Raw genomic sequence first — 26,419 nt, 5'->3', positions numbered from 1 at the left:
TTGGAATGAGAAGACACATAGATCAGAACATGTACCTGGAGCACGGCAGTAGCCAGCAAGGAGCCTGTGAATGACTTGAGCAAGGAATAAATATTTGTTTGGTAAGCCACTGAAATTTAGAGCTGTTTGTAATTGCAGGTTTTCCGGGTGAATTTAGAGCCATTTTTAATATTTTGGGGGCCAGTATGCATTCCAGATTTTCACATTGTATTTGGTTTTTAAGTCTCTTAAAGTACCTTTTATTCTGGAACAGTGTCCTACCTTTTTTCCTTTTTTCATTTCACTTTTTTTTTTTATATTTCATGAAATTTATCTTTTTAAGAAGTCAGGTCAGTAAGTATATAGAAGATTCCACATTATGAATTTGTGTGGTTATTTCCTTTTGGTGTGTTTTAGCCTTTTCCTCTAAGAACTTCCTGATCTTGGTTCCAAATTGACGTCACCTTGGAATATTATTTTATCAGTGTGTGTGTGTGTGTGTGTATCCATACCACAAATGGCAGCTATGAAGTCCTTCGATGCTCACAATAACTTCAGAGGGAAGCAAGAGAGGAATTGGTTTCTCCACTTAGCAAAGGGATCTGAGAGAGAAGTAACTTATGTTAGGTCACATAATAAGTGGCAGAGCCAGGGCGTAAATCTACGACATTCCATCCTTCCTTCCTGTTGCTTCGAGGTAGTTTGAGAGATACACACGTAGATGTAGATCCATGTTTGTCTCTATCCGTGGATGGATATACAAGTAACTAGTAACAGTAGTTGTCTGAAGTACTGAGTTAGGAGTCAGTGAGAGACTTTTCACCATTCTTTTATATTATTTGAATAATTTTCATGAGGGTAGCAAGAATAATGTAAGTAGGTACCGAATACAAAAGAGCTTTATAAATCATAAAGCATCATTAAAATAAAGGTTTAATCTTACTATTATCTACCAACAAAAATTAAAAATTGGGTTTTTGGAAAAAGTCGAGTAAATTAATTTAGTACGTCCACGCGTTCGAATAAGTCTATTTTTCTTTTAAAAATCACCCTTTGAAATATTTAATAACATTGGAAAGTGGTGAAGTGGAAAAATATACAAACTACATATATGTAGGAATACAATTTAATGTGTTCCCCGTGTGAACATAGAGATACACAAATAGAAAAGAGACGGGAGGGAACCATCCACAATGGTTGGAAGGGAGAGGGGTGATAGGAAGTATTTTCTTCTATTTTTCGTTGTAGTGCACATTTAGTACAAGTTAATAAATGTTATTTCGGAAAAAAACACACAACTAAATCTTCAAACTTGGTCAGAAAGTTATTTTTTTTACAGCTTCGTAGACTGACACGACGGGAGGAGAAAACGAAAAAGCATGCGTAGAGCGAAGGACAGAACGGAATCCTCCTCCCAAGCTCGGAAGTGAATTAAGGACTACAAGGAGAGTCGAGAGATGCCGGCCTCCACCACGGCTAGAGCGGCCACTAAGAGACATCGGAACTTCCGGGGCGGGGCCCCATTGGTCCTTCACCTTCCGCGGGGCGAATGTGGGCGTCTTGCAACGTGAAAGTTTGCAATTGCTGGGCCGCGACTTCCGTCCTTCTGAGACGGTGTTTGAAGTTGGGGGCCACCATGGCAAAGAGCAAATTCGAGTACGTGCGGAACTTCGAGGCTGACGACACCTGCCTGGCCCACTGCTGGGTGGTGGTGCGGCTGGACGGCAGGAATTTCCACCGGTGAGCGATTTCGGCTCGCGGCCACATGGTGCGCCCGGGCTTCCTGGGACTCAAACGCAGCTCTTCTTTGCGGCGCCTGGTTACCGGGAGACGCGACAGCCAATGAGCGCGCGGCATTGAGCATCGCCCGACGTGCCGGCCGCGACGTGCCGGCCGCGACGTGCCCGAACGCGAGCTGGTTTGAGTAGTTAGACTGAGGCCGAGTGCGCTCACGGTGAGCGGCTGGCCTGTGGTGCCGGTGAGCAGAGACCTGTCAGCAAAGTCTTGATGGGAAAGGTCACTCCCTGGTGCAGTATTTGAGCTCTTCAGCCGAGTGCCTGGCTATGTCGTTAGCGGGTTTTGAGGGCCGTTTAGAGGCCTGTTAAGGTCTTGCTGTGGACAACACTTGACAGTATGTTTTTGTTTCATTATGATTAGTGACTGGACAGGTCACAGAAATACGGAAATTTAATTCTGGAAAGTGTTATTTTAATAATGGTTATTGTAACTGACATTTGTGGAGCACTTCCAAGGCGCCAGGCATAGTTACACTTTTTTATCTCTCTCTACTCTTCAGAACAGCCCTATGACGTAAGCAAGCTTTATCTCCATTTCACAGAAAAGGGAATGGAGACTTGGAAGTTAGGCCCCTTTTTCTCAGCGCAGGAAAAGTCTGGAGTTCTTAAGGAATGAATGAGCCAGGTTGTGGCTAGTAGAGCTAGTACGCATCTCCCTCTCTGTGCAGTCTTTGATATCTGGTGTTAATGACAAGCTCTCTTCCGCTCATGCCCTTTTCTCTCTTCTCTTTCCTCTATGAAGGTTTGCTGAGAAGCACAACTTTGCAAAACCCAATGACAGCCGCGCTCTCCACCTAATGACCAAATGTGCCCAGACTGTAATGAAAGAACTGGAGGATATCGTGATTGCATATGGACAGAGCGATGAGTACAGCTTTGTGTTCAAGCGCAAAAGCAATTGGTTTAAAAGAAGAGCCAGGTAATTCCATTCCGCGGCCTAGCTCCTTCAGAATATTTCTTACCAGCGTGTTTGGTTTTGCTTTTTTTTTTTTAAAAGATTTCATTTATTTATTTGACAGAGATCACAAGCAGGCAGAGAGGCAGGCAGAGAGAGAGGAGGAAGCAGGCTCCCTGCTGAGCAGAGAGCCCCATGCGGGGCTCGATCCCAGACTCTGAGATCATGACCTGAGCTGAAGGCAGCGGCTTAACCCACTGAGCCACCCAGGCACCCCTGGCTTTGCTTTTTTATTGCTGATTTACGAACTACAGATAGAGTCTGCGGTATTTGCAACGGCAGAATGTCTGTTTTCTGTTTAGACTATTGTACTTTCGTCTGGTATTTGAACATACGTATGCCTCTCAATCTGATTCCCCTCCATTCTTCATCACCTTAGCTTCTAGATAGATCTGGCACTTAAATATTAAGACTAGAAACAGAGGCCATCAGAAGATTATAATTTTAATGATTCATAGGTTTGCTCTAGCTAGTGACAGCGTATATGTGCCTTACAGTATTGCTTAAAGTTTTAGTTAAGGAGGGTCTTGAAATAGACAAATTAGATATTTCATTTGGCAGATATATTGAAACTTTCATCGAAAACAGAGCATATAGCGAATTGGCATGTTTTTAAAACAATGGTTCCCTTCCTTCCAAGACTGAAACAAAAAATCTCTTGAACCATAAATTTACATCACATTCTACAGAGAAAAATTTGGTATTAGGAAGTTACTGATAGGACTGGAGAGAGGTGGGCTGCTTAGTTTCTCTTGGCTCAACACATTTTATGTTGTGGCGTGCCGAGTAGTTTGTGTAATCACTCTGTTGCACCCACAGGCCCTTATCATGGTTTTGAATTAATATCTTGTATTTTCTCTTTTCTTGCTCCACCCAATGTGCCTTACTTTTGCAAGTAAGTTCATGACTCATGTGGCTTCCCAGTTCGCCTCCAGCTATGTGTTTTATTGGCGAGATTACTTTGAGGATCAGCCCCTTCTGTATCCCCCAGGCTTTGATGGAAGAGTCATAGTGTATCCTAGCAACCAGACCTTAAAGGACTACCTCAGTTGGCGGCAAGCAGATTGTAAGTAAAACCAAATAAACGGATGTAGTTAAAACCACCAATTCCATACATTAGAGGTGGTGATTTGGTCCAGTTTTGGTGCATGTATATTTTGTTCAGAATGGCAGTATTTCATTTTTTTTTTTTTAACTAGTTGAAAACAATCAAACTATTGGGAAATTTATGTAAATAATTCCTTTTTTCCAAGTTTTTTGGGGAAAATCAGAAGACCTGGCAATACTAGGACATCATTCCAACTTAGTATTGGACATAACCTGTACAGGGCAGTGACTGCTGTCTTAACACACAGACACACGTGTTCGCAAGGTGCCATAGTCTCTACCATTCTCTCTTATTCCCCCAGGGGTCACCTATTCTGCTTTGTGCTTTTATATTTAAGGTGGCCTCAGTGGGTGATTTGAGTTGTGACCCCTGCCTTACATGACTGTGGTGACACGTTTGTGAGACTTAACTCATTTTTTATATCTTGATTTTGCCAGAAGAACTGGAAAAGAGTAAGGGATAATCAAATAACTTTGAAAGTATTCTTAAGTGTAGTTTTCAAGTTAACCAGTTCATATAATGTATAACTGAAATGACAGAATAGAACTTTTTAGGAAATAAGTTTGTTTATACTTGACCACTTCCCCACTGTGTTCCCAGTGTATGGTTCTGGGCATATCACTAAATGTCTCTGAGATCTCTCTACTTTGGAAGAGAGAGGTGAAGTTCTAGTATTCTTTGAACTGTGAATATTGAATGAAGATTATGTATAAACAGTACTACTCTTCTCTTACAGGTCACATCAATAATCTGTATAATACAGTTTTCTGGGCACTTGTACAACAGTCTGGACTAACACCAGTACAAGCCCAAGAGAGATTACAGGTATAAGATCTTACTGCATTAATACTTAACCTTGGGGCTGTTTTCTATACTCTCCCATGGCATTTTGCATTCTTTTAAAGCTCTCTTTACTGCTTTGTTTTGAGAGGATATAAAAATCATACTAGTAGCAGCTCTGCTGCTTGCTTGCTCTGTGACTGAGAGTGAGTTACTACTTTTCCCTGGGACTTAGTGTCGTCAGCTGGAAAATGGAATTAGTGACACTGGCTCTACCTTCCCACATGGTAATGCTTGGCTGGTGCTACATATTGGTTGTCTTCTTTATACAGGGCATGTGCTCTTCTTTTTCATCGGTCCCACTTGGCCTCTTCATCATGGCCATTCCCTGCTGGGTGTGTGTATTGGTAAGAGTATAGGCTCTGGGAGTCAAATAATTGTACTCAGGGACTTCTGTTTAATTTTATCTTCTCTACCTTAGTTCTTTATTTTTTTCTTTAATTATTCTTTTTTTAAAAAGATACATTTATTTGTGAAAGAGTGAAAGTGTGAGCAAACAGGGTGAGGGCATACAGAATCTTGAGCAGACTCCCTGATGAGCAGGGAGCCTGATGTGAGGCTCAGTCCCAGGACCCTGAGATCATGACCTGGACAAAATCGAGAGTCAGACACTTAACCAACTGAGCCACCCAGGTGCTACCTTGCCTTAGTTCTTTATAAGTGAAACATAGGAAATAATAGTTCCCACCTAGTAGGTTTATGGTGATAATTAAGTAGCATGATGCATGTAAAACACATAGCATAGTACGAAGCACATTGTAAGTACTTAATGAAACACTGGCTTTCATCATTAAATGACAGCGCTACTTGTAGGATGACTGACTCTGCAGTGAGGTGATTTATCGTAACGGCTCCTAACACAGTGCCTGATACATTGTAATTACATGATAAATGGTTGTCATAACGATGATGAGGATTTGCAGATACCATTAATAGGAATACTGGTAGATTTATCCAGAGCTTGGAAGAGCCAAGTTTAGATTTTGATTTTTCTTGGAAGAATAAAAGCAATCTTTAGTTTTAGGCAACTTATATAATCTTTCTAAGCTTCGGAGTTATGTTCTCTCAAGTGGAGATGGTAATAAGGATCAAATAAGATAGCGTTAACGATGTACGTAGTATAGAACAGGTCCTCTTACTGCTAGTTCCTGTCAGCCCATCACAGTTGTGACTTCTGAAGGCAGTTGTTATAGAAGACAATTCTTTGAATTTATACATCTAAATAAGATTTAAGCTGCTCTCACAATGCACATTCATTAATATCTATCAGAGGTTTGATAAAACCCTTCCACTTTTTGATTTGTGGAAATTTAGATAGAGGGCGGAATGGGTAGGTACGATTATGGCAGAGAGCAAACACAAAAGTCTGTTTTTATCTTTTTTATTTTTCTCAGGGAACTCTTGCAGCAGACAAGAATGAGATTTTGTTTTCCGAATTCAACATCAACTACAATAATGAGCCACTGATGTATAGGAAAGGGACTGTGTTGATATGGCAGAAGGTAATGCTGTTGTGTCCAAAGAAAAATGGAGGTCAGAAAGACAAAAGCCTGTGCTCATCCCAATCTTTGTCTTGCCTACTACATGTATGCAGATGTGATTCTAGTCACTAACATGAATTAGATCTTTTTAAAAATGAAATGCTGTATATTATTTTGGATGCTTTTTTTTTTTTGTCAGTGCTAATTTTGCTAGTGTTCTTTATGGTTTAGAATTTCTTCTCTAAGTGGCATCACCAATTTTAGAATTAGTACACTTATTTTTCTGTGTCCTAAGCTCTCCAAATCAAATAAAACCCTATAAAGGGTACACTGCAGATAGAAGGATGATTGCATTCAAAGAACATTTCTTCCACACTGGATAATACCATTAAATAGTCCATCCATCCCAGGACAACTATAATATGAGGCAGTAGGTATTCTGTCACTTGCAGAATATTCTGGAGATTCCCCAGATATTCATACTTACCTTAATATTCTGTAATAAGTCTGTACATTGACCTAAATTCTTAATTTTCAATATTTTCCCTCCATAGCAGCTTCTGAGCATGATTTCTCTAAATTTATCTCCTTCCATGTAAAGTAGTTTTTCTTTTTAATGAGTGTTTCCAGGTGTTAAGTGGTGCCTTAAGAATTAGTCATCCCATTGGCAGCTTTAGCTTATTAGTATTTTTAAAGCACATTTGCTCTTTAGCACAGGCTTGGATACTTCTTAATGCAGATGAGAGAGCAGAATTACCTTAATTCTATAGTTACTGCTGGTAAGGAACATGGAATCACTCCTTTGTTCCTAAGATCTTGTTTGGAAATATAGCAACATAACTTTTAAAAAAAGTTTTTAACTATAAGCAAATTCATAAATGTTGAGATATGTGTATCTGTATATCTACTTGATAAATATATATCACTCAGAAATATAAAAAGTAAAAAACTAAACTTCCCTCATATCCCCCTCTTCTCTCCCAAACCCAGTTAACAATGTCGGTATTTTAACTTTTCCTTGTAGGTGGGTGAAGTCACAACAAAAGAAGTTAAACTGCCAGCAGAAATGGAAGGAAAAAAGATGGTGGTGACCCGGACCAGGACAAAGCCAGTGCCTCTATATTGTGATATAATTGGGGATGCTTTTTGGAAGGAACATCCAGAGATCCTAGACGAAGACAGCTGATCCTTTGCTTTTAGCCCTGGCATGCATAACCATGCAAGACCTGCTGTTTCCCACCCCACAAGTCTCCTGGCCTTAGGTGCCATAGGATCCCTACTACTAAGAACAGTGTGCCAGGAGTGACACATGACTGCTCTGAGAGGGAACAGGAAAGAAGGGATGGATGGGGTGGTTATCTTGTTCTGCTTTAAGTAGAACATTTTTTTACAATGTTGGAACTTGGTTCCTTCTGTAGAAGTGCATTTTTTTTTTTTTTAAATTGTGGTGCTATTTTTATAAAGGAAGAACTATTTTATGCTTTGCAGAATGAATCATTTTTAGATTGTGGCATAAGTCTTATAAAAACTTGTCAAGCCTTTTCTACCTATGATAGAATATGAATCCAAACTTTACTCTCAACCACCTGTTCTTAACTACAGACTCCACTAACCTTGAAAATCTCACCTTTCCTACCCATGAACACTGACCTGGAGGTAAATAATGGGTTGGTGGCTGCATGATGCCTCTGCGTTCAGAATTCCAGGGAGAATTAGGGTTTTGTGCAGTTCCCAAGTTGGCAACTTTGGCTGAACAAATAAGTAGTAGTTTGGATGTCCTTGTGTAAACATTCCATAGATTGATTTGTGGAGTTGTCAGCATGATCATTGTCTCACCAGGGGTATCTCAAAGGCCACTAACCTCTTTCTAAGAAGAAAGAATTATGTGTATATATGAGGAAAAATGTGAAAATGAATGAAAAAGGAAGAGAAAACACTGACTCCATGTCCTGTAAATACTTCAGTTCTAAAATTTACCTTCCTCCTGGACTTCCTGAAAATGATTCTCAGGTAGCCTCTATGTAATCAGAACACTGACATTTGAGTTAAGACAGTAGAGTGGTCAACACTGGGTCATAAGTGGCAGGTGTCAAACAACACCTAATGGTCCCAGCTCCTGATGGGCCCTTGTAGGTGGGGGAGGAGCAGCAGTAATTGCATGTTGCCACGCTGCTAGCCTCTGAAGCGAGGGGTCCCCCTCTGAAGTGAGGATAGGTGGTGGGAGAACTCACATTGCCCATTGTCCTCGTTTCATATTTCAGAGGAAGATGATTTGGCTCCATCAGGAATTAATTAAGGGACACCTGAGTCAGTTGGTTAAGCCTCTGCCTTCGGCTCAGGTCATGAGCTCAGAGTTCTGGGATCAATCCCCACGTCAAGCTCCCTGCTCAGTGGGGAGTCTGCTTCTCCCTCTCCCTCTGCTGCTCCTCCTGCTTGTGCTGTCTGTTGCTCTGTCAAATAAAATCTTTCAAAAAGGAATTAAGCGGCAGCCTACATTTTACAGTCACGAAGAAAATGTATTTTTGAAGGCAACAGCTGGTGGTCTTCACTAGCTGATACCTCATCTATCCGAATCATTATTTCCCTTCCTGTTCTCATTATACAGGAAGAGATTTGGTGCATGTTAGGTAATTAATAAAATCTCTTTTAAAAAAAAGAAAAAGGTTTCAACTCCGTTGGCCTCGTTTTTCATTTACTTTTCTCATATGAATCCAACTTCTGTATATATGTGTCTTCTACATAAGCCAGGATAAATGTACCTTCATCACAGCAGTGGTTCACAGACTTCTGCATACAAAAATTTACCTGGAATGCTTGTTTTAAGTGCTATTCCAGCTCCACCTCTCCCCCTATGAAGATAGAAAGTTTGCTAGTTCAGTTTTTAACCAAAGAGGCTTGTGATGCCCATGGTAGATGATACATGACACTTGGGGCAACGTGGCCCTCAGTATACTGTGATAGGCCAAATGAGGCAATAAGGTAATGTAGCTCTTGACTGTCCAATGTAACTTAATGGTAAGTGAATGGATAGCATTTTAAGTCAAAACTTACATAGATTTTATCTACATAGGTATCGACTATATAGATGAATTTAAATATGGGCATTAAATTACAGACTTTCAGGACAAAACCACCTGAAGAAATGTGCTTTCTGTGGGTGCTATGTGATACTAACAGAGGCCCAATTTTGTCCTAAGATAGGGGTGTGAGCACATAATCATTGAACTAGCAGCAGTTTGCAGCTTTGTTTTATGTTTGGGCAGGAAGTTTTGAGCAAAGGGATAGACATTTAATAGCCCTGCCATAACCCATAGTGCTCTCCGGAACACCCTTTGATGGTTTTCTTTGCTGCATCATGTATTCTTTCCAGGGTTTCACAGTTGTTTATTAACTTTCATCTTGCTTTCTAAGGTAGAGAACAGCATTCTCTTGGGCTTTCCAAAGCTTAAAGAAATGTTAAAACACAAACGGCCAGTATACAATTAACACTACATAGTTAAGGAGAGTGGTGGCAGGAAGGTGATTTGTGTGGCTTGTAGGTAACTGGAAACATCTAGGCTGTGCTGGATGAGGCAGTAATACCTGGCCTTCCGTACAGACTCTTACTTTAATATCAAAAAGCAAAAATGTTTTGCTGAACAGAAGCTAAAAAATAATCAAGTGGTACAACCAGGTCTTCTAAATCTTCCATCATCCTGGCTTCCAAGAGCTGGATCCTAGTTTCCTCCACTTGCCTAAGCAGTGCTTTAGGAAATCAGTAATCCAGTGAGTTTTCTTTAATACTAAGGTCGCTCTGGTATTAGTGCAATTTACTTTTTGCATAGGGTGCAGGAAATGGAGGACTGGGGTCCATCCTAGCTTCATTGTCTAATCCTAACTAGCTAACATAGAGCGTTTATATGCTCTCCATGCAGTATGTCTTCATTTCTTAGGAGAATTTGGTGGGTTAGGTACTATTTCTATCATATTTCAGGTGAGAATGTAAAGACCCAAAGAAGCCAAATAACTTGGGCCCAGGTAGGCTCGCCCCCAGTGAGGTTCAGCATGAAAGCATACTGGGACTCTGCCCTCTTCCAGCCTCTTCCCACCAGCTCAAGCTGGGAGTATACTGCAGTTTGAGAGCAGGGAAACGCCTAGGGAAGCTCGTTAAAATGCCGATTCCAAGATCCACCCCCGGGGAATCTGGAGTATTAAGAAACACCGTAAGTGATAATGATATAATTGGGGAAACAGGCGTTCAAACAGATTAACCTGTTATCCAACCGGTGTAAAGGGCCCGGCGGGCCTGAGCGCGGACAGATGCTGCCCTCCGGCGGCTACGCCGGCGCAGTGCAACCCCAGTCCGCGACTGCGCAGTGCCGCCCTCTGGCGGCTCCGCTCCTTCTTCCCATCGGCCTCGGCTTGCGGGCCTTTCAAACATGGAGGAGCGGGAGCGGGGGGCGAGGTCGGCTCGCGCCGGGAGCCCCGCGCGCCCGCCGAGCCCGCGGCTGGATGTCAGCTCTGACAGCTTCGACCCTCTGCTGGCCCTGTACGCGCCCCGCCTGCCGCCCATCCCCTACCCCAACGCGCCCTGCTTCAACAACCTGGCCGAGTACGAGAGCTTCCTCAGGACCGGGGTCCGGGGCGGCGGGCGCGGGCGGGCGCGGAGCGCGGCCGCGGGCTCGGGGGTCCCCGCCGCCGCTGCTGGGCCCTCGGCCAGAACCCGCCGCCGCCAGGACGCCCCCGCTCCAGACCCCGAGCGCATCCAGCGCCTCCGTCGCCTCATGGTGGCCAAGGAGGAAGGGGACGGGGCCGCCGGGGCGCGCCGGCGGGGTCCGGGTCGGAGCAGGAAGGCGCCGCGCAACGTGCTCACGCGAATGCCCTGTGAGTCCGGCGGGCGCGGGCGGGGCGGGGTGGGGGGGGGTGGGGACGAGGGCCCCGCGGGCTGCCCGGAAGCTGGTGGCCCAGGGGGCGTTTGCGGGCGCTAGGGACTTGGAGCAGGTCCGCACGCTTCAGGGGGAGGGTCTTGGTGAAGGCTGCGGAGATAATCCGCCACCTAAGGAAGTTCTCCATGAGTCAAATGGCTAATGGGAGTGCGGGGAGGGTCTTCTGGAGTCAGGAGAGGTCTGCAGGAGCGGGGAGCGGGGGAAGAGTGCTAAGGCTGTAGAGGTAATAAGGAGCCATGGGAAGGGTCTGGCGGGTAAAGGTGTAAGTCAGCGGAGGTAACGGGGTCCGTACAAGTGTCTGCAGGGGTGAGGGGCCTGCAGCGAGGGTCTGCGGGTGTGATGGGGATCAGAAGAGGTGGTGGGGCCCGGAAACGGGACATCACAAGGAGGATCTGCAGAGGTGATGAGAAACCTTAGGGACCACGGCCAGAGGGGAGGGCACAACCAGTATTCAGGAAAGGAGAGTGTTTGGTTAGGGGGATTGAGGATGGTGGGATGGAGTGTGGGGAGACCTGTCTGTTCAGTTAGACCAGGGGGCATAATCTCATAACTCCTGCACATTGACAGCTCCTTCCAGGGTGCTTATAGGAGAAGGGCTATGGGGTATTGATAGACCTGTTTGCATTACCAAATCACAAGTGCTGGAATGCAGCAGGCACACATGCCACTTAAACCCAGACACTGCTTCACAGCCATTCTGCCAGGATGGGCGCAGGAGTGTGTCTGTCAGACTCATATTACCATATGCGCAGGTTATTTTAAGTTCTGAAGGTGTAAATGACACAAGGGAATCTCTTGGACCTTCCTAATAGATCCTTGGAGTAAAGCTGTAAACAGGGGAGGTTGCTAATGTGTGAGTTAGGTCTTATGCACATGGAATAAAAACAGCCAAGGGTTATGTCTTTTGTCATCTGGCAAGCATTTCTGACATCTGCCACTGAACGCCATGACCTAGTTAGCCATTCAAAGAAAGCATCTGTATCCTGATAGCTAAATTGTAACATTATTAAATCACTGCCTTTAGAGGGTTGTGCTAAGCAGGGAATATTTTGTTTCATTCCTAGAAGTGTTTATTAAGAAAGAAACATCCTGAAAAGCTGTCTGCAGTTAGATGTATCTTTGTCAGATCATTTACTGTGACAGATAGTGCCAGAGCATTCTTGCCAAAGCTAGGGTGAACCCCAGCTTGCTTGCCCAACAGTAACACAAAGATAAAGTATGCATGTTCCTAAAATAAGAGCAGTTTGGGGGACCTTATTTTGCCTAGACTTTTTGCCACTATCAGATCTTGGAAATGCACTCCAAGCCTCAGATTGTAACATTTATTTCCATTTTGCCAGTTGTTGCTTTGCTACTGAGACTGGCAAGGGAAAGACTTATTTCTATATGGCAAGTGGTTTTAGCTTTACCTATAGAGCACTGTGGTATATTGGGATGACAGCATGAAAACACCTTTGTTGATTTCCCATGGTTAAATATATGCCTGGAATCAATATCTCAGAATGTGCTATAGACACTGAAATTTTTATTTTATTTTTAAAGATTTTATTTATTTATTTATTTATTTATTTATTTATTTATTTATTTCAGTCAGAGAGAGAGATAACAAGCAGGGGAGCAGCAGGCAGAGGGAAAGGGAGAAGCAGGCTCCTTGCCGAGCAGGGAACCTGACGCCAGGCTTGATCCCAGGACCCTGGGATCATGACCTAAGCTGAAGGCAGATGCTTAACTGACTGAGCCACCCAGGCACCACAGCACTGAAAATTTTAATCACATCACTAGAAACAGCTGTTTCTCATATACATGATAGTATACATAATAGAGTATATATGAGTATACATGAGTATACATGATAGAGATGGGTAGACATCACTGAGAACTGGTGAGCTTCAGGAAGCAAGAAAAGTGCAGGCGTGTCTGGATGTCTCAGTCGAATGTCTGACTCGATTTAAGCTCAGGTCATGATCTCAGGGTTGTGAGATCTATCCTGGGCCCTGCCTGGGGCTCCCCACTCAGCAGAGAGTCTGCTTCTCTTCCTCTCCCTCCCTCTGCCCCTCCCCCTGCTCATGCACACACTCTCTCTCTAAAATAAATAAATGAATCTTCAAAAATCAAAAAGGAAGAAAGTAAAAAAAGTACAGAAGCAAGGGTGAAGATTAAATTTATTCAGAAAGAGTTCCTGGAAGATTTTGGCTTCAGATCTTAAAGTTAATTTTAAGGAGGGACATGGTTGAAGATAACAGTAATTATTTAAAAATTAAGCTATTGAGGTATAATTTACACATAACAAAATAGCTTTGAATGGCTAACTAGGTCACTGTGTTCAGTGGCAGATGTCAGAAATGCTTGCCAGATCACAAGCATTTTGAGTGAGTTTTGAAAATGTGCAGTTGTGAAATTACCACCGCAATCAAGATACAGAACAAATCATCATCCCAGAAAGTTCCCTCATGTCCTTTTTTAAGTCAAGAGACAATTTCATTGTTGCTAATTATAGCTACTGTTATTTAGCTGGTAAGTGCTGTGCACTTTGCTGTGCACTTTGCTAAGCCCTTTAGATGCCTTTTATCTTATTTTACCCCTAGATACTATTTTATAAATGAAGTTTGTTGTGCTTAACTACTTGCCCAGGATCACATAGCTAGTTAGTTTGCATGTGAGACTTAATGCTGAGTTTGTCCAAGTCCAGGGCCTGTGTGTCTGGGCCTTTATGCTAATCTCAAGTAAAGGAAGAGGGGAGTACATTCTCATTTTTCTTGTTTCTTTTGGTGGGTGGAGGGTGCCACATAACTGAGGCAGAGGGGTGTTTGTCTAGGGTAATGAGAACTGAGTTTGGGTCCAGAGAAGGATTTATTAAAATACTTTAAAGACCAAAGAGTTTCTTTTTGACTTTGTTTTGATAGACAGTGGGAACCATCATGTGTATTCTTAAGTGAAAGCACTTTTAGGGCAATGTTTCTAATAACTTACTTTCTAGTAGTAAAATGTATTTATGGAGCTTTAGACCACAAACTCAAGGGTTTGACTGCTGACTTTTTTAGTTTTGAACACTGACTCCTCCACTTTCTAGCTGTTTTCAGTAGGTAAGTCACTTAAACTCTTTGGGGCCTCAGTTTCCTCATCTGTAAAGTGAGAACAGTAATAGTATCTACTTATAGTTGTTAGGTTTAAGTTAGTTAACCCATTCAAAGCTTTACACGTAGGGAAATTCTCAGTAAATGTTAAATGTCACTGTGATTGTTACAGGTTATTGTTGTGGTTATTGTTTTAGACTGTCATAATTAAAAGCTCCAGGTCAGGATGTAAATATACCCTGCCTGTATTGGGTGTTGGCTCAGCTGTTCACTAGGTAGGTAACCTTGAGAATTTATTTATTTATTTATTTATTTTAAGGATTTATTTATTTATTTATTTATTTATTTTTTTTAAAGATTTTATTTATTTATTTGACAGGCAGAAATCACAAGTAGACGGAGAGGCAGGCAGAGAGAGAGGAGGAAGCAGGCTCCCTGCTAAGCTGAGAGCCCGATGCGGGCCTCGATCCCAGGACCCTGAGATCATGACCTGAGCCGAAGGCAGCGGCTTAACCCACTGAGCCACCCAGGCGCCCTATTTATTTATTTATTTGACACAGATCACAACTAGGCAGAGAAGCAGGCAGAGAGAGAGAGAGAGAGGAGGAAGCAGGCTCCCTGCTGAGCAGAGAGTCCGATGTGGGGCTTGATCCCAGGACCCTGGGATCATCACCGGAGCCAAAGGCAGAGGCTTTAACTCACTGAGCCACCAAGGTGCCCTGAGAAATTATTTACATAAACATTTCTGAGCCTCATTTTCCTCATCTATAAAGTGGGACAAAATAATAGTACCTATGTGCTAAAGTTGTGAGGATTAAATCAAATAGCATGCATAGAGTTAAACTTACCCCAAGGCCTGGCTCATACGGAGTGCTCAGTAATTGGTGATAATTGATGGTGTCAGAGATGATCTGAGGGGAACTGGGAGACTGTTGTAGTAAACCAATCATCTGATAAGGCTCTGGACTATATTATTGGTTGGGGAAGGAGAAAGGAAAGGTTATGTCTTAGTTATTGAGAATCTATTGTCTGAGCTTAGTGTGGCCACAAGTAAGGAGACAAATGGAGTTAAGAATGACCTGGCTTGGGACGCCTGGGTGGCTCAGTTGGTTAAGCAGCTGCCTTCGGCTCAGGTCATGATCCCAGCGTCCTGGGATCAAGTCCCACATCGGGCTCCTTGCTTGGCAGGAGCCTCTGTCTCTGCCTGCCACTCTGTCTGCCTGTGCTCGCTCTTTCCCTCTCTCTCTCTGACAAATAAATAAAATCTTAAAGAAAAAAAAAAAAAAAAGAATGACCTGGCTTGGGGCGCCTGGGTGGCTCAGTGGATTAAGCCTCTGTCTCTGGCTCAGGTCACGATCTCAGGGTCCTGGGATTGAGCCCCGCGTCAGATTCTCTGCTCTGCAGAAGTCTGCTTCCCTCCCCTACCCCCCATCCCCGCCTTTCTGCCTACTTGTGATCTCTCTCTGTCAACTAAATAAATAAAATCTTTAAATTAAAAAAAAAAAAAAAAGGAATGACTTGGCTTTAGAAGGTTGGGGCCTAAGAATAATGGCAGTGGAGAAGGAGATCTGGAAGAATAACTGTCTTCAAAGATAAGGCATATATTTTTGTTGTATTAAATTTAAAAGACTGGCTTATACATATCCATTTGGAGTTTGTTATAGAGACTGCTGGAAAGAGATCAGAGTGTGCATTCCAGGTCAGAATGTGGAGCTCATTTTTGCCTTGGCAGTTTGCTGTGATAGGTGGTGCTAGTGTTATATTTTTGATGATAAGGAGTGAAGTGGTCCCTGGAATTACACCTTATTAAATCTTTGGAAGAAAAAAGTCAAGAGAAAAGTACAGATATGAGAGTTGAAAGACCTGAGTTTATCATTTGTTTAACCAGAATAAGAAACTGTTGTTAAGATGTGTGTTTGTGTTTTCTCTCTGGTTTGGGGGCTCAGGGGGCAAAGTAGTACTTCTGTTTATTTACAAGTTAGAAAAAGAATGGTCTTCCCACTGTTGGAAGAAACACATACGGGAGTGGGGGGAAACAGGGAACGTGTATATGCAAAGAGACTGATCCAGGCAGTATGATCAGTTTCTAAGAAATTGAATTATAGAGACTTATTTCTGAGATGAATCTAGAAGATAACTAGCCTAACTTCATTTTATGAATAAGGAAACTCAGACTTGTGGAGAAAAAGTCACTCAAGCCTTCATATAATTTCAAAATACTGCTATTGCCATAGCAAAGGTAGATGATGAAGGTCAGACCAAGGTGCTCATGTTCCTTTCCAAGGCCTCCGTATCTGCCACACACTGCCTTCAACTGTGCCTTCTTGCTGATGTTTCAATCTGACACAAACTCCTACTTCTCATCTGCTAAGTTACTTTCTTCAAAGAGCATTTTCTTTTATTAAATTATCACTGCCATCATTTATAAGCTGATCCAGGAGTGAGGGATAGGGAGGGGGAAGGGGATAGTGAGGGGTATGAGTGAGGGGTAAGAGGGTCAAGAGTAACCTGCTTAGTTCTACAAACCGAAGTGCAGGACTGCTGTTCTCTTTCATGCCACTAGAAACAAAACAGAAATTTTTGTGTATTTGCAGTTGATGGCAGTAATCAGTCTCCAGAGGATTTTCCCTTGCAAATCTGGGAGGAAAGACTGAGACTGTGTATGCATGAGTGTGAGTGTAAGAGTGTGTGTGTGCACATGTGGTTTTCTTTTGGGAGGTTTTATATAGTATAGCCTTCATATTGTGAAGGCTAAGTTAATGTGAAGTAATAAAAATAAAATTCATCTCCGTTCCCAAGCTCTGAAAAAAAGAATCCATCAGAGTAAAGGCTGCAATTTATAGTCCCAGCATTCTTCCCATGAGTCGTCATACTCTTTTTATGTGATACTTATCAGCAGTATCATAGGAGCCTAATGCCTAGCAGGTGCCTCTGTATCAGCCAGGCTTGGAATGCAATCACGTCTCTTCCTCCTAGTATAAAGACGATGTGCACTAGAATCTAGCGGCTTCAGAGAGCTTAGGCATGGAGTGTCTTCAGATGGGTGGCCGAAAGTCCCTTCTGTCTTAGAGCACTGCACATGATGAAGGGCAGATGTTTTACGTGGTTTGTTTCCTTTAAACATATGAACATGCTGTTTGGTTTTGGGTTTTTTGGTAAAGAGTCAAGCTGAATATGTGGTTCATGAGAATTATCCTTAAAAATGTTGTCCTGGGGCACCTGGGTGGCTCAGTCAGTTAAGCGTCTGCCTTCAGCTTAGTTCAGGATCTCCAGGGTCTTGGGATCGAGCCCCACATTGGACTCCTTGCTCAGTGGGGACCCTGCTTCTCCCTCTGCCTGCTGCTCTCCCTGCTTGTGTGCTCGCTCGCTCACTCTCTCTCTGTGTCAAATAAATAAATAAATAATCTTTTTTTAAAAAAAGTTTTCTTACCCAGATATAGAACTTAGAAGAATTTTGCTGCTGATGTATACATTTAATATGGGGTTTTTCCCCAAAAAACATTTTTAAATAATGGTGCATCTTAGAATCAATGACATCATAGAACACAGGATGTATGAGTAGTGAAACACTTGGATGATAAACAAATGTATGCTTTATCTCCGTCTGGTGGAATCTTGCCTTATTTCAGTGTATGTTGCCTGCACAAGTTATGTTGCCCATTGGGCCTTCCTCTTTCCATAGTGAGGTTTCCACTGCACTATGTTGCCTAATGTTGCTAGAAATGGTTAGGTGGTCTTGGCTGTTAATTCTGGGAACGAGAGCAGATGTTCATGCTATGCTCACTGTTCTTGTCTTGTTTCAGTGCATGAAGGCAGCCCTCTGGGTGAGCTCCATCGTTGTATCCGGGAGGGAGTGAAAGTGAATGTTCACATCCGCACTTTCAAGGGTCTTCGGGGCGTCTGTACAGGCTTCCTCGTCGCCTTTGACAAGTTCTGGAATATGGTAATTAAGCCTTTCTTAAGAGGCTGGAGAACTTCTTAGTGATTACATCTTTTGTCTGTCTAAAGTAACCTTATTTAGGAAAACCTATAGAATAACTTCCCAGAAGAACTAGGATTTTTGCATTCTTGGCTGACAACAAAAGAGTACTTTCTGTTGATTCCTTTTCTTTAAGGCATTGGCTTTCAATCAGAATAGTTTTGCTCTTCTCTCCCTCCTAGGGACATTTGCCAGTGCCTGGGAACATTTTTTAAATTGTCATCACGGTGGCATTGGGTATTATTGGCATCTAATGGGTCGAGGCCAGAGGGGCTGCTGCACATCGTACAGCACACAGGATAGCCCACCAACAGCAAAGAAGTATCTGGTGCACAATGTCAAGTGCTTACTGGGTATTTACCCCAAAGTTACAGATGTAGTGAAAAGAAGGGCCATCTGTACCCCAATGGTCATTCAGCAATAGCAGAACTAAGATGCCCTTCAAAAGACGAATGGATAAAGAAGATATGGTCCATATACACAATGGAGTATTATGCCTCCATCAGAAAGGATGAATACCCAACTTTTGTATCAACATGGACAGGACTGGAGGAGATTATGCTGAGTGAAATAAGTCAAGCAGAGAGAGTCAATTATCATACGGTTTCACTTACTTGTGGAGCATAAGGAATAACACAGAAAACATTGGGAGATGGAGAGGAGGAGTGAGATGGGGGAAATCAGAGGAGGAGACAAACCATGAGAGACTGTGGCCTCTGAGAAAAAAACTGAGGGTTTTGGAGAGGAGAGGGGTGGGGGGTTGGGTGAGCCTGGTGGTGGGTATTGAGGAGGGCACGTATTGCATGGAGCATTGGGTGTGGTACATAAACAATGAATTTTGGAACACAGAAAAGAAAAGAAAATGGAAAAAAAATTGCATAACCTAAAAAAGAATGTCAAGTGCTATGGTTAAGAAACCCAGCCTTAAGGAATAGTTACCTATTCCAGCTGTTTAGGAATTTTGTATCAATTTCCTACTGACCATTTTTCATTCATTTCAAAATATTTATTGATTTCACTTTGACTAGTATTTTACCACAGAGCTAGGTACAGAAATTTCAGAAAGGAATTTTTACTCTACAGTTTTAGGAAGATAGATGAAGATAGAGGGGAAGCAGACATCCTAATAAGCCAGGCACGTTGTGTGGTATTTCCTTAGGAAGGAAGTGTGCCCCCAGTCTCCTAGAGGCTATCTGCTTACTAGACATTTGTGGGAATAAAGAGATACATTATAGCACAACTTCAATATGACGCAGTTAAAATAGGAACACCGGGCTTCCTGGTACTTCTTTTTCATATGGTCTTCCATCTCCAACTTTTCTTTTTCCTGCATTTTGTCTTCATCCATGCATTCTCCTAGATGAGTATAGTAGTTGCTGGCATTTATTAAGCACTTAGCATTTGCTGGATAGTATACTAAGGGTTTATCTCAATGAGCAAAGTTTACTACTGCTCTATTTTACAAATGAAGAAATTGAGGCTAGAAGTATTGAATGATTGGCCCAGATTATCCTGTCAGTAAGTGGAAGTTCTAGAACTTAATCCCAGGTGTTTCTGACTCCTAAGACCATGTTTTCAACCACTGTGGAATGGAAAGACCTGGATTTGAATCCTAGCTTTACCACTTGGTAGTTGTGTTACTCTAGGCAAGGTAATTTCTCTGAGGCCCACTTTTCTTATATCTAAAATGTAGGGAAAAGTACTTTACTGTTACAATTTTACCTTTGAAGGAAAAATATTTAAGAGAACATCTTTGATATGATGGCCATAATAATAATCCTGACAGCTTATATTTGTGGGATGAGTTACACTTTTCAAATTGATTTCTCATACATGATCTCACTGAATCCTAAATAGCTGTCCTCTGAGACTGATCTCTCAGGGACAAAAATTCACCAGCAATTCTATATGAAACTCTGGTTAATACCTGTTCATTGCTGTCATAAGACCTAGAAACTGAGGAAGGAAAAGAAGCAATAGAATAGTGTTTCTCAAAGTGTGGCCTAGGGGCATCCTACATCACAGTTGTAGAGTTTCTGGTTAAAGCAGAAAGTTCTTGGGCTTTATCCCAAATCTACTAAATCAGCATATCTAGGAAGTAGCCTTGGATTGATATTTTAACAAGCTTCCTAGATGTTTATGCATACTGAAATTTAAGAACCTCTACCATACCTTTGGAAAGGCCCCTTACCATTGACAAAACCAATATTATATGATGATAGCAACTTGGAAATCTTACACAGAGGGTACCAGGTATTACCATTTTTTTCTGCCCAAGAGCAGAGTCACTTGGTAAGTTTAGTTCCTCTAAATGAGATGTTTATTCTGCTTTTTAAAATTTTTCCTGGAAGCTATAACAATAATATTTTTAATTTTCTGAATTTTTTTCTCCTTTGGGTATTTTTCTAGGCACTTACTGATGTGGATGAGACCTACCGAAAACCTGTTCTAGGCAAAGCATATGAGCGGGATTCTTCATTGACTCTAACTAGGGTAGGCTGTTTCCCCTGACTTCCTGAGTACCCAGTGTGCTTTCAAGCTTAGAAATGGAGATCACTGAGTGTGGCGACCAGATTTCCTAGTGGGAGAGCTCAGTTGCTGTCCACTGTGTATGCCTGAATGAAGATCTTTGTTAGTCTCACTTCTCATGCTTTCAGTTAATCGTAAATGAGTCTGCTTTTGACATGGATAGTATTTAAACAAGAGGTTACCTCTTGAAATCTTTCCATTTTATACCACAGGAAAAAGAAGGTACCTTTTCTCTTGACATTATTGATTTATCTGTATTATGGCTACACACAGAAGATTCATTACTAACATTTATAAAAAATGCACAACAGGGAGCCTATAAAACCTAATTAAGCAATCTGGTGGGTTTTTTTCTATATATTCAAATAGGGATGTCGGAGGCTAAAGAGAAGGCTGATACTTATCATTGCTTTCCTTATAGCTGTTTGATCGCCTAAAACTTCAAGATTCTTCCAAAAAAGAAGGAGATTCTAAGTCTGCAGTTGAAGACTCCACTCTGTCCAGATATTCCCAGACGTCTACTTGGAAGGTGGCTTCAGTGTGGGGAAGAGGAGATACTGATCGGGGCTCACGCAGGCGTTCCCGCTCTGTTCCTTCTTCCCTGCAGGCATCTGCAAGGGAGGAGTCCAGGTCAGAGATGTCAGGGAGGACTACACGGACAGAAGGGTCAAGTGCGGGAGGTACCTTTTCCAGGGCCACCACCCTTTCCAGGGGCCAGCCCCGTAAGAAAAAGCGAAAGCCCAAAGTGGATTACCAGCAGGTATTCACTCGACACATAAATCAGATTTTCATTCGAGGCGAGAATGTCCTGCTGGTTCATCTTGCACAGTGACCAGCTCGGCCTCATGGGAGCTTTGGTTTTTAGAAATAAAATGCATGAATTGCTGCTATGCTGTATCCTAGTACCCCAGTGAAACTCTGAGTTGGAATAATTCCCTCTGGTCATGCATGTACAGAGCATAGAGCCAGGCTCAGACCCTCTGGAAGAGGAGCTCCCTCCAGGGGACACAGGCCTTAGGAGGGTGGGTATTTGCATTAATATCAAGTCAGAAGCTGTACGGAGGAAACAACCTGCATCTTATTTGATGTCATGGTCAACTTTAGACATTGAAACCAAGTATCAAATCTTCATTTGAATTAGGGGTCTGGTATGAATTAAATTCACCCCACAGATACTATAAGGATAGAAGGGAAAAAAACACCTCAAAAGAAGTTATTTCATTTCTAAAAGCTAGTGCCCTAAGTACTCATGAATTTGATTCTAAGAGTAGCAGTATAAATTTCCCAGTAGTCTTGTATCCACAACTTGTAACTGACCTTTGAATTTTGCTCAACACCATTCTTCCTTCATCAAGATATATAATTTATTACCTTTGAATAGCTATAAAACTAAGAAAGCTACTAACTTATGAAAGAGTAAAATTCAGGTAGCTGGTATGCTCAAAGCAGCCAACAACGAATATTCTGTTTTTACCCCTCCTTATTATTTAAAGGGATACGGGACTTCGGGAGTCTTCCCCACTTACCAGAGGTAGCTTCTGAGACTGGCATGCCAGGTGGGACTAGAAGATTCTCATGAGGTGGCTTCTTGTCCTTTTCCTACACTTCTGTGGCATGGTGCTAGTGCATGTACCCAAGTATTGCCCTTCTGTATGTAGTGCGAACTGTTCTGTGAGCTTTATGGCAGGTGACTGTGACCTTCATATATGGCTTCAAAGAGTTCTGCATGAACTCAGTAGTACGTATGCATCACATGGTTGAGAGTTCCCTTTCCAGTTAGGGCTGGACTGTGTAGAGTAGCTTTCAGAATGGTATTTCCATGAAACAGGAGTGCTAGTTTTATTCCCTCGTGTCACGCCGAAGAGATTCTTACAAAGTACTGTGGGTGGCATCTATAAGGGACACTTTACTCACAGCCTGGCTTGAGTAATGGGAACACTGTAGCACCCTCTGGTACTTCTACTTGAATCATAATATATGCTTTTTCAATCACTAGTACAGAACAGGCTACATCTAGACACAGACTGTTAGGCAATATTGATTTTTCATTTTGTTTGTATTTGGTTTTATTTTAGAATAACTTGTTCAAAGTGAGAATAAGAAATAGATAACTAGTTAAAATGCTTGAAAAAAAAAATTCCCCTTCTGTGTTTTTTATGTAACTTAGGTAAGCCTTCTGAGAAGCAGGGTGAATAACGTCGAGGGAGTTAGGCCACCTGGTCGTTCTGCTAGCTGGGCCACAGGCTCATCATGCAGTAAAGGGAGAGCAGACTTAACCCCTCCGTGCCTCAGTTTTTCCCCTCAGACACCTACCTCACAGGGGCACTGAGACAGAGAATTTTAGGAAGGCATTTTAAAGTCTCTAAACATATTTAAGTGCCATGAGTAACTTTTACTAACTATATTTCATAGCTTGGTAAGAGTTCTATGTCTTAAGAGCAGGGTAGGTGCTACATACGAAAGTCATCTCTGTAGGTGTCGTAATTATGAACTTGTCCTCAGAAGGCAGTGATATCTTCAGGAACTGTTTTCCATAATTCATTTCTTTCTCCTAAGGCAAATGGAAGTTCTTAGAAGAATATCCTCAATAAAAGAAGAGTAGTGTTTCTTTGCTGCTTCCCCTACATCCCAGCCCCAGCCCTTTTCTGATTATCGTCAGAAAGAATTCCCCTGAACTTTTCAAGGGATTTATACGGTAGTACCAAAGGGACAATGCACATCTCAAAATGACACATCCCCAAAGGGGAATTGTGGAAGATGTTTTGTTTTGTTTCGTTTACTTGCTTTTATTTTAAAATGCATTGTAAATATTTTTCTTTAGAGCCATATCAGAAACATTTAGAGAGGTTCCGTGTTACAAAGTCAAGCAGTTACCTTTGGAATCTGCTCATCTAAATTCTCTTCTAAGTGGTATGTCTAAAATCTCAGTTACTCAGTTAATAGTTATCTTGTTTAATCATCAGGCACCCCTGCCTCTACCTCTTTACCAGTCTTTACTGTTAGATGTCTTCCTGTGTCTGCCGTTCTGTCCCTCGGCTAGAAGCTGCAGTAGATACCAGGTTTTCCCAATAAAATATAAGTTTGGTATCAAAAGGAATATATCCGTTTCCATTCATTTTAGTGCCTGACTAAATCTAATGTGATTTATTTTAAACACATGCTGCATTTTCATGTTTGTATATAATGTTCATATGTCCAGATAACGATTGGTTTGCTACTTTTCTGTCTAATCTAATAATTCTGGCTCTGAAAATTATTTTAAACTCATGTAATCAGTCTGATGTGCCCATATGCCCCTCTTAGTGATTCTAGGATGAAAACTATTTAAATAGTACATGTGGTGTTTTGTATAAAGTATGACAATTCTTTTTTTAGGGAAGTCAATTTTTAAAAGTATTGCCTTTTCTTTATTATTGTAGAAATCTTTCAAAAGGAACAAAAAATTGGTTCTATTAACTTACATGCTGCTCAAAATCTGTCATCACCTAGAACATTTTAATAAGTTGTTATGAAAATAACTGAAGTCTTCCTCAGGAGAAGGAAAGAAAAAGGGAAAGTAATAGCCAGAATGGTAGAGTTCTGGAGGCCCCCGCAAGCTCACTTGAAGGGGTGCCCGACACAGCTGAAATGCAGCAAAACTGGTTTCAGGTGTTCTCCAGGGATTTGGGCTTAGTACATTCAATAGGAATAGTACTTATTTTTGAACATCCAACATGGGTTCTTCAAAGTAATCTCTAGACATGGGAATTCATTTCCGAGACAGTTCATGGGGCATACCTGTGCACTTCTTGAGGTCTTCTCAGGAGCACTGAGCCACGGGAGATGTGGTTTCACACCCAGAGTGATTTCATGTGCCATTCTTTGTGTACAGAGGTGATCCTGTGCCTCTACCACCAGGAGAACTTCTGCTTTAGGTTGTTTGTTCTAGAACTTGGGTAGCAGTTATGCTGTTTCAGAGACCATCTTATGATGGCGGGCCATTTGTGAGATGGGTAGCAGCGTTAGCCATTTCTAAGGCAGATGGCTTTACACCAGTCAGTTTCTTGCTCTCTGTGCATGGTGTATATCAAGTCAGAAAGCCTAGAAACCATTCGCATTAAAGTCTAGGTGCATGAGAATCCTTGCTCTGAGTTGGTGGGTCAGGAGGGGCTTCATCTCTCCTTGTGATAAAACTGTCCAGGCATACCTTTAGAGATTGTCAAAGCGTGAACCATGAGCTGTCTTTAATCCTCAGAAGCTGTGTACAGAAGTCTAGGAAGCTTGAGAGAAAAATAGAACCCTAAGTTGATGCTGAGGGGTTTTATATTTCTATTTGCAATATCCCCAAAGCCACTGACATGGGCAAAATCATGAAATAGAATTGATTCTGTAAATTTTCTCTTAATTTTTGCTTTTAGGAAAAATTAAAGTTATTCAAAGACAGCCGGCTGTCACTGGTGCTGCCTCAAAGCTTTCCCATTTTTATGTATTTTTTGTGAACGAAGTGGTTGCTATGGGAAGGCCAGGATTCACCTTCGAGTATCATGGTACAGATATAATGGTTTAGCAAGTGTTTTAATTTTTCTCTTCCTGTGCCAGGTACTAACTTCAATCAACCCCTTTTGAGTAGCTTCTATGCATCAACCTATGTTTTCCTGGGCAGTAACTCCCAGATGCTTTTATTAGGGATTATAAAGCAAGAAAATCTTATCTGTGCCTATGTTGCAAAGGTGGGTGGTCTGTCATTACTTGCAAATTGAGTTGGTGGATTTTAGATAAGTCTTTGGGGTTCCTGTCACAGGTTCCTGGGCTCTGAGGAAGGGTTGCGCCTCTTTTACTCTCAGTGTTTTGAGTATTTTTCAAGTGTTTGTAACTTCTATTGCACTCCTCTAATAAAAATGAAAGCTATCTGTCAAGGAATGGCTTTGGATGGCTCAGAGATCTAGGGAAAAAGAAATAAGTACACCTGAGACCTTCAGTTGGTCTTTTATTTATTTAGAATGAGAAGTAGTTTGATAAGCTACCAGAGTTAGTGCTGCTTTAAAAACACTCTCTGAAAAGATGGCAACTGTCCCTCAGGAAAGCTATAAAAGCTATTCCCAATACATTGCAATTGCTTTTGATTTTTAATCCTTTGGAGCAAATGTCTGATGTTATGTTTTTAGAGCTGTGGGGGAAAAAAAAGTCTAAACAATCTTGGGAGGTATTATTTAAATGATTATCTGGCTGAATTATGTGTAAGCTAGGTTCTAGGGCAGCTGTCCAGTTCTTTTTCTGTTGTCCTGACAGTAACACAGATAGTGAGCGATGTCTTGAAAAGTGATTTGCTTATTTCATATTGACATCTAAAGACATTAGCCTTCTGTTTGGCAGCCCTGGGGATACCCCTCTGCTCCGTGACTTATTAATGTTTTTTTAGACAAGGCTAACCTGGATGACTCTCTGTATTTATAGTTTCAGTATTCATATACCAGCTGCTAAAAGAAAAACCATAACTTATAATCTTGTCTTGAAATTACTCCCAATTGTGAAGTTCACCTAAATTCTTCATGTTTAGGGAGGATTGCTGCTAATAACGTCAGTTTGCAGTGTTCTGCTTTAGGTATGTGTCATATGGGAGTCTGGAAACTGTAATAAATATGATTGTATTAATGTACTGACTGCTTTGTCTCTGCTGATTTTGAGGGGTAGTGGAGGGGAGGAGGCAGGGGAGTTTATTACCAAGTGAAGACACCCCTTGAAAGTTAATGCGTTTCAAGCCTTCTGCCATCTCA

The 26,419-nt window shown here is 41.9% G+C and overlaps 2 protein-coding genes across 7 annotated transcripts; both read left to right on the top strand.

Moving 5' to 3' along the window:
• Positions 1-1,361: 1,361 nt before the first annotated feature.
• On the top strand, positions 1,362-8,816 carry THG1L (tRNA-histidine guanylyltransferase 1 like). Of its 6 annotated transcripts, none has more exons than XM_032337176.1 (6): positions 1,362-1,719; positions 2,518-2,694; positions 3,627-3,796; positions 4,575-4,663; positions 6,073-6,180; positions 7,184-8,816. In XM_032337176.1, the coding sequence occupies exons 1-6, from the start codon at positions 1,529-1,531 to the stop codon at positions 7,343-7,345; spliced, it is 897 nt and encodes a 298-aa protein (XP_032193067.1). In that variant the 5' UTR covers positions 1,362-1,528; the 3' UTR covers positions 7,346-8,816. The 6 variants fall into 6 exon arrangements, with proteins under 6 accessions (XP_032193067.1, XP_032193070.1, XP_032193072.1 ...); XM_032337179.1 differs by lacking the exon at positions 1,362-1,719 and adding an exon at positions 1,911-1,933; XM_032337181.1 differs by lacking the exon at positions 1,362-1,719 and adding an exon at positions 1,915-1,933 and having other exon boundaries at positions 3,722-3,796.
• Positions 8,817-10,552: 1,736 nt separating this feature from the next.
• Positions 10,553-26,301, top strand: LSM11 (LSM11, U7 small nuclear RNA associated). Its single transcript, XM_032337175.1, has 4 exons — positions 10,553-11,022; positions 17,962-18,101; positions 20,547-20,630; positions 21,088-26,301. The coding sequence occupies exons 1-4, from the start codon at positions 10,578-10,580 to the stop codon at positions 21,496-21,498; spliced, it is 1,080 nt and encodes a 359-aa protein (XP_032193066.1). The 5' UTR covers positions 10,553-10,577; the 3' UTR covers positions 21,499-26,301.
• The last annotated feature ends 118 nt before the right edge of the window (positions 26,302-26,419 follow it).

The sequence above is a fragment of the Mustela erminea genome, chromosome 3 (assembly GCF_009829155.1).
Source record: "Mustela erminea isolate mMusErm1 chromosome 3, mMusErm1.Pri, whole genome shotgun sequence".
Taxonomy (NCBI): Eukaryota; Metazoa; Chordata; class Mammalia; order Carnivora; family Mustelidae; genus Mustela; species Mustela erminea.
The sequence above is the reverse complement of the archived record's forward strand: the minus strand, read 5'-3'. Positions and strand labels throughout refer to the sequence as shown.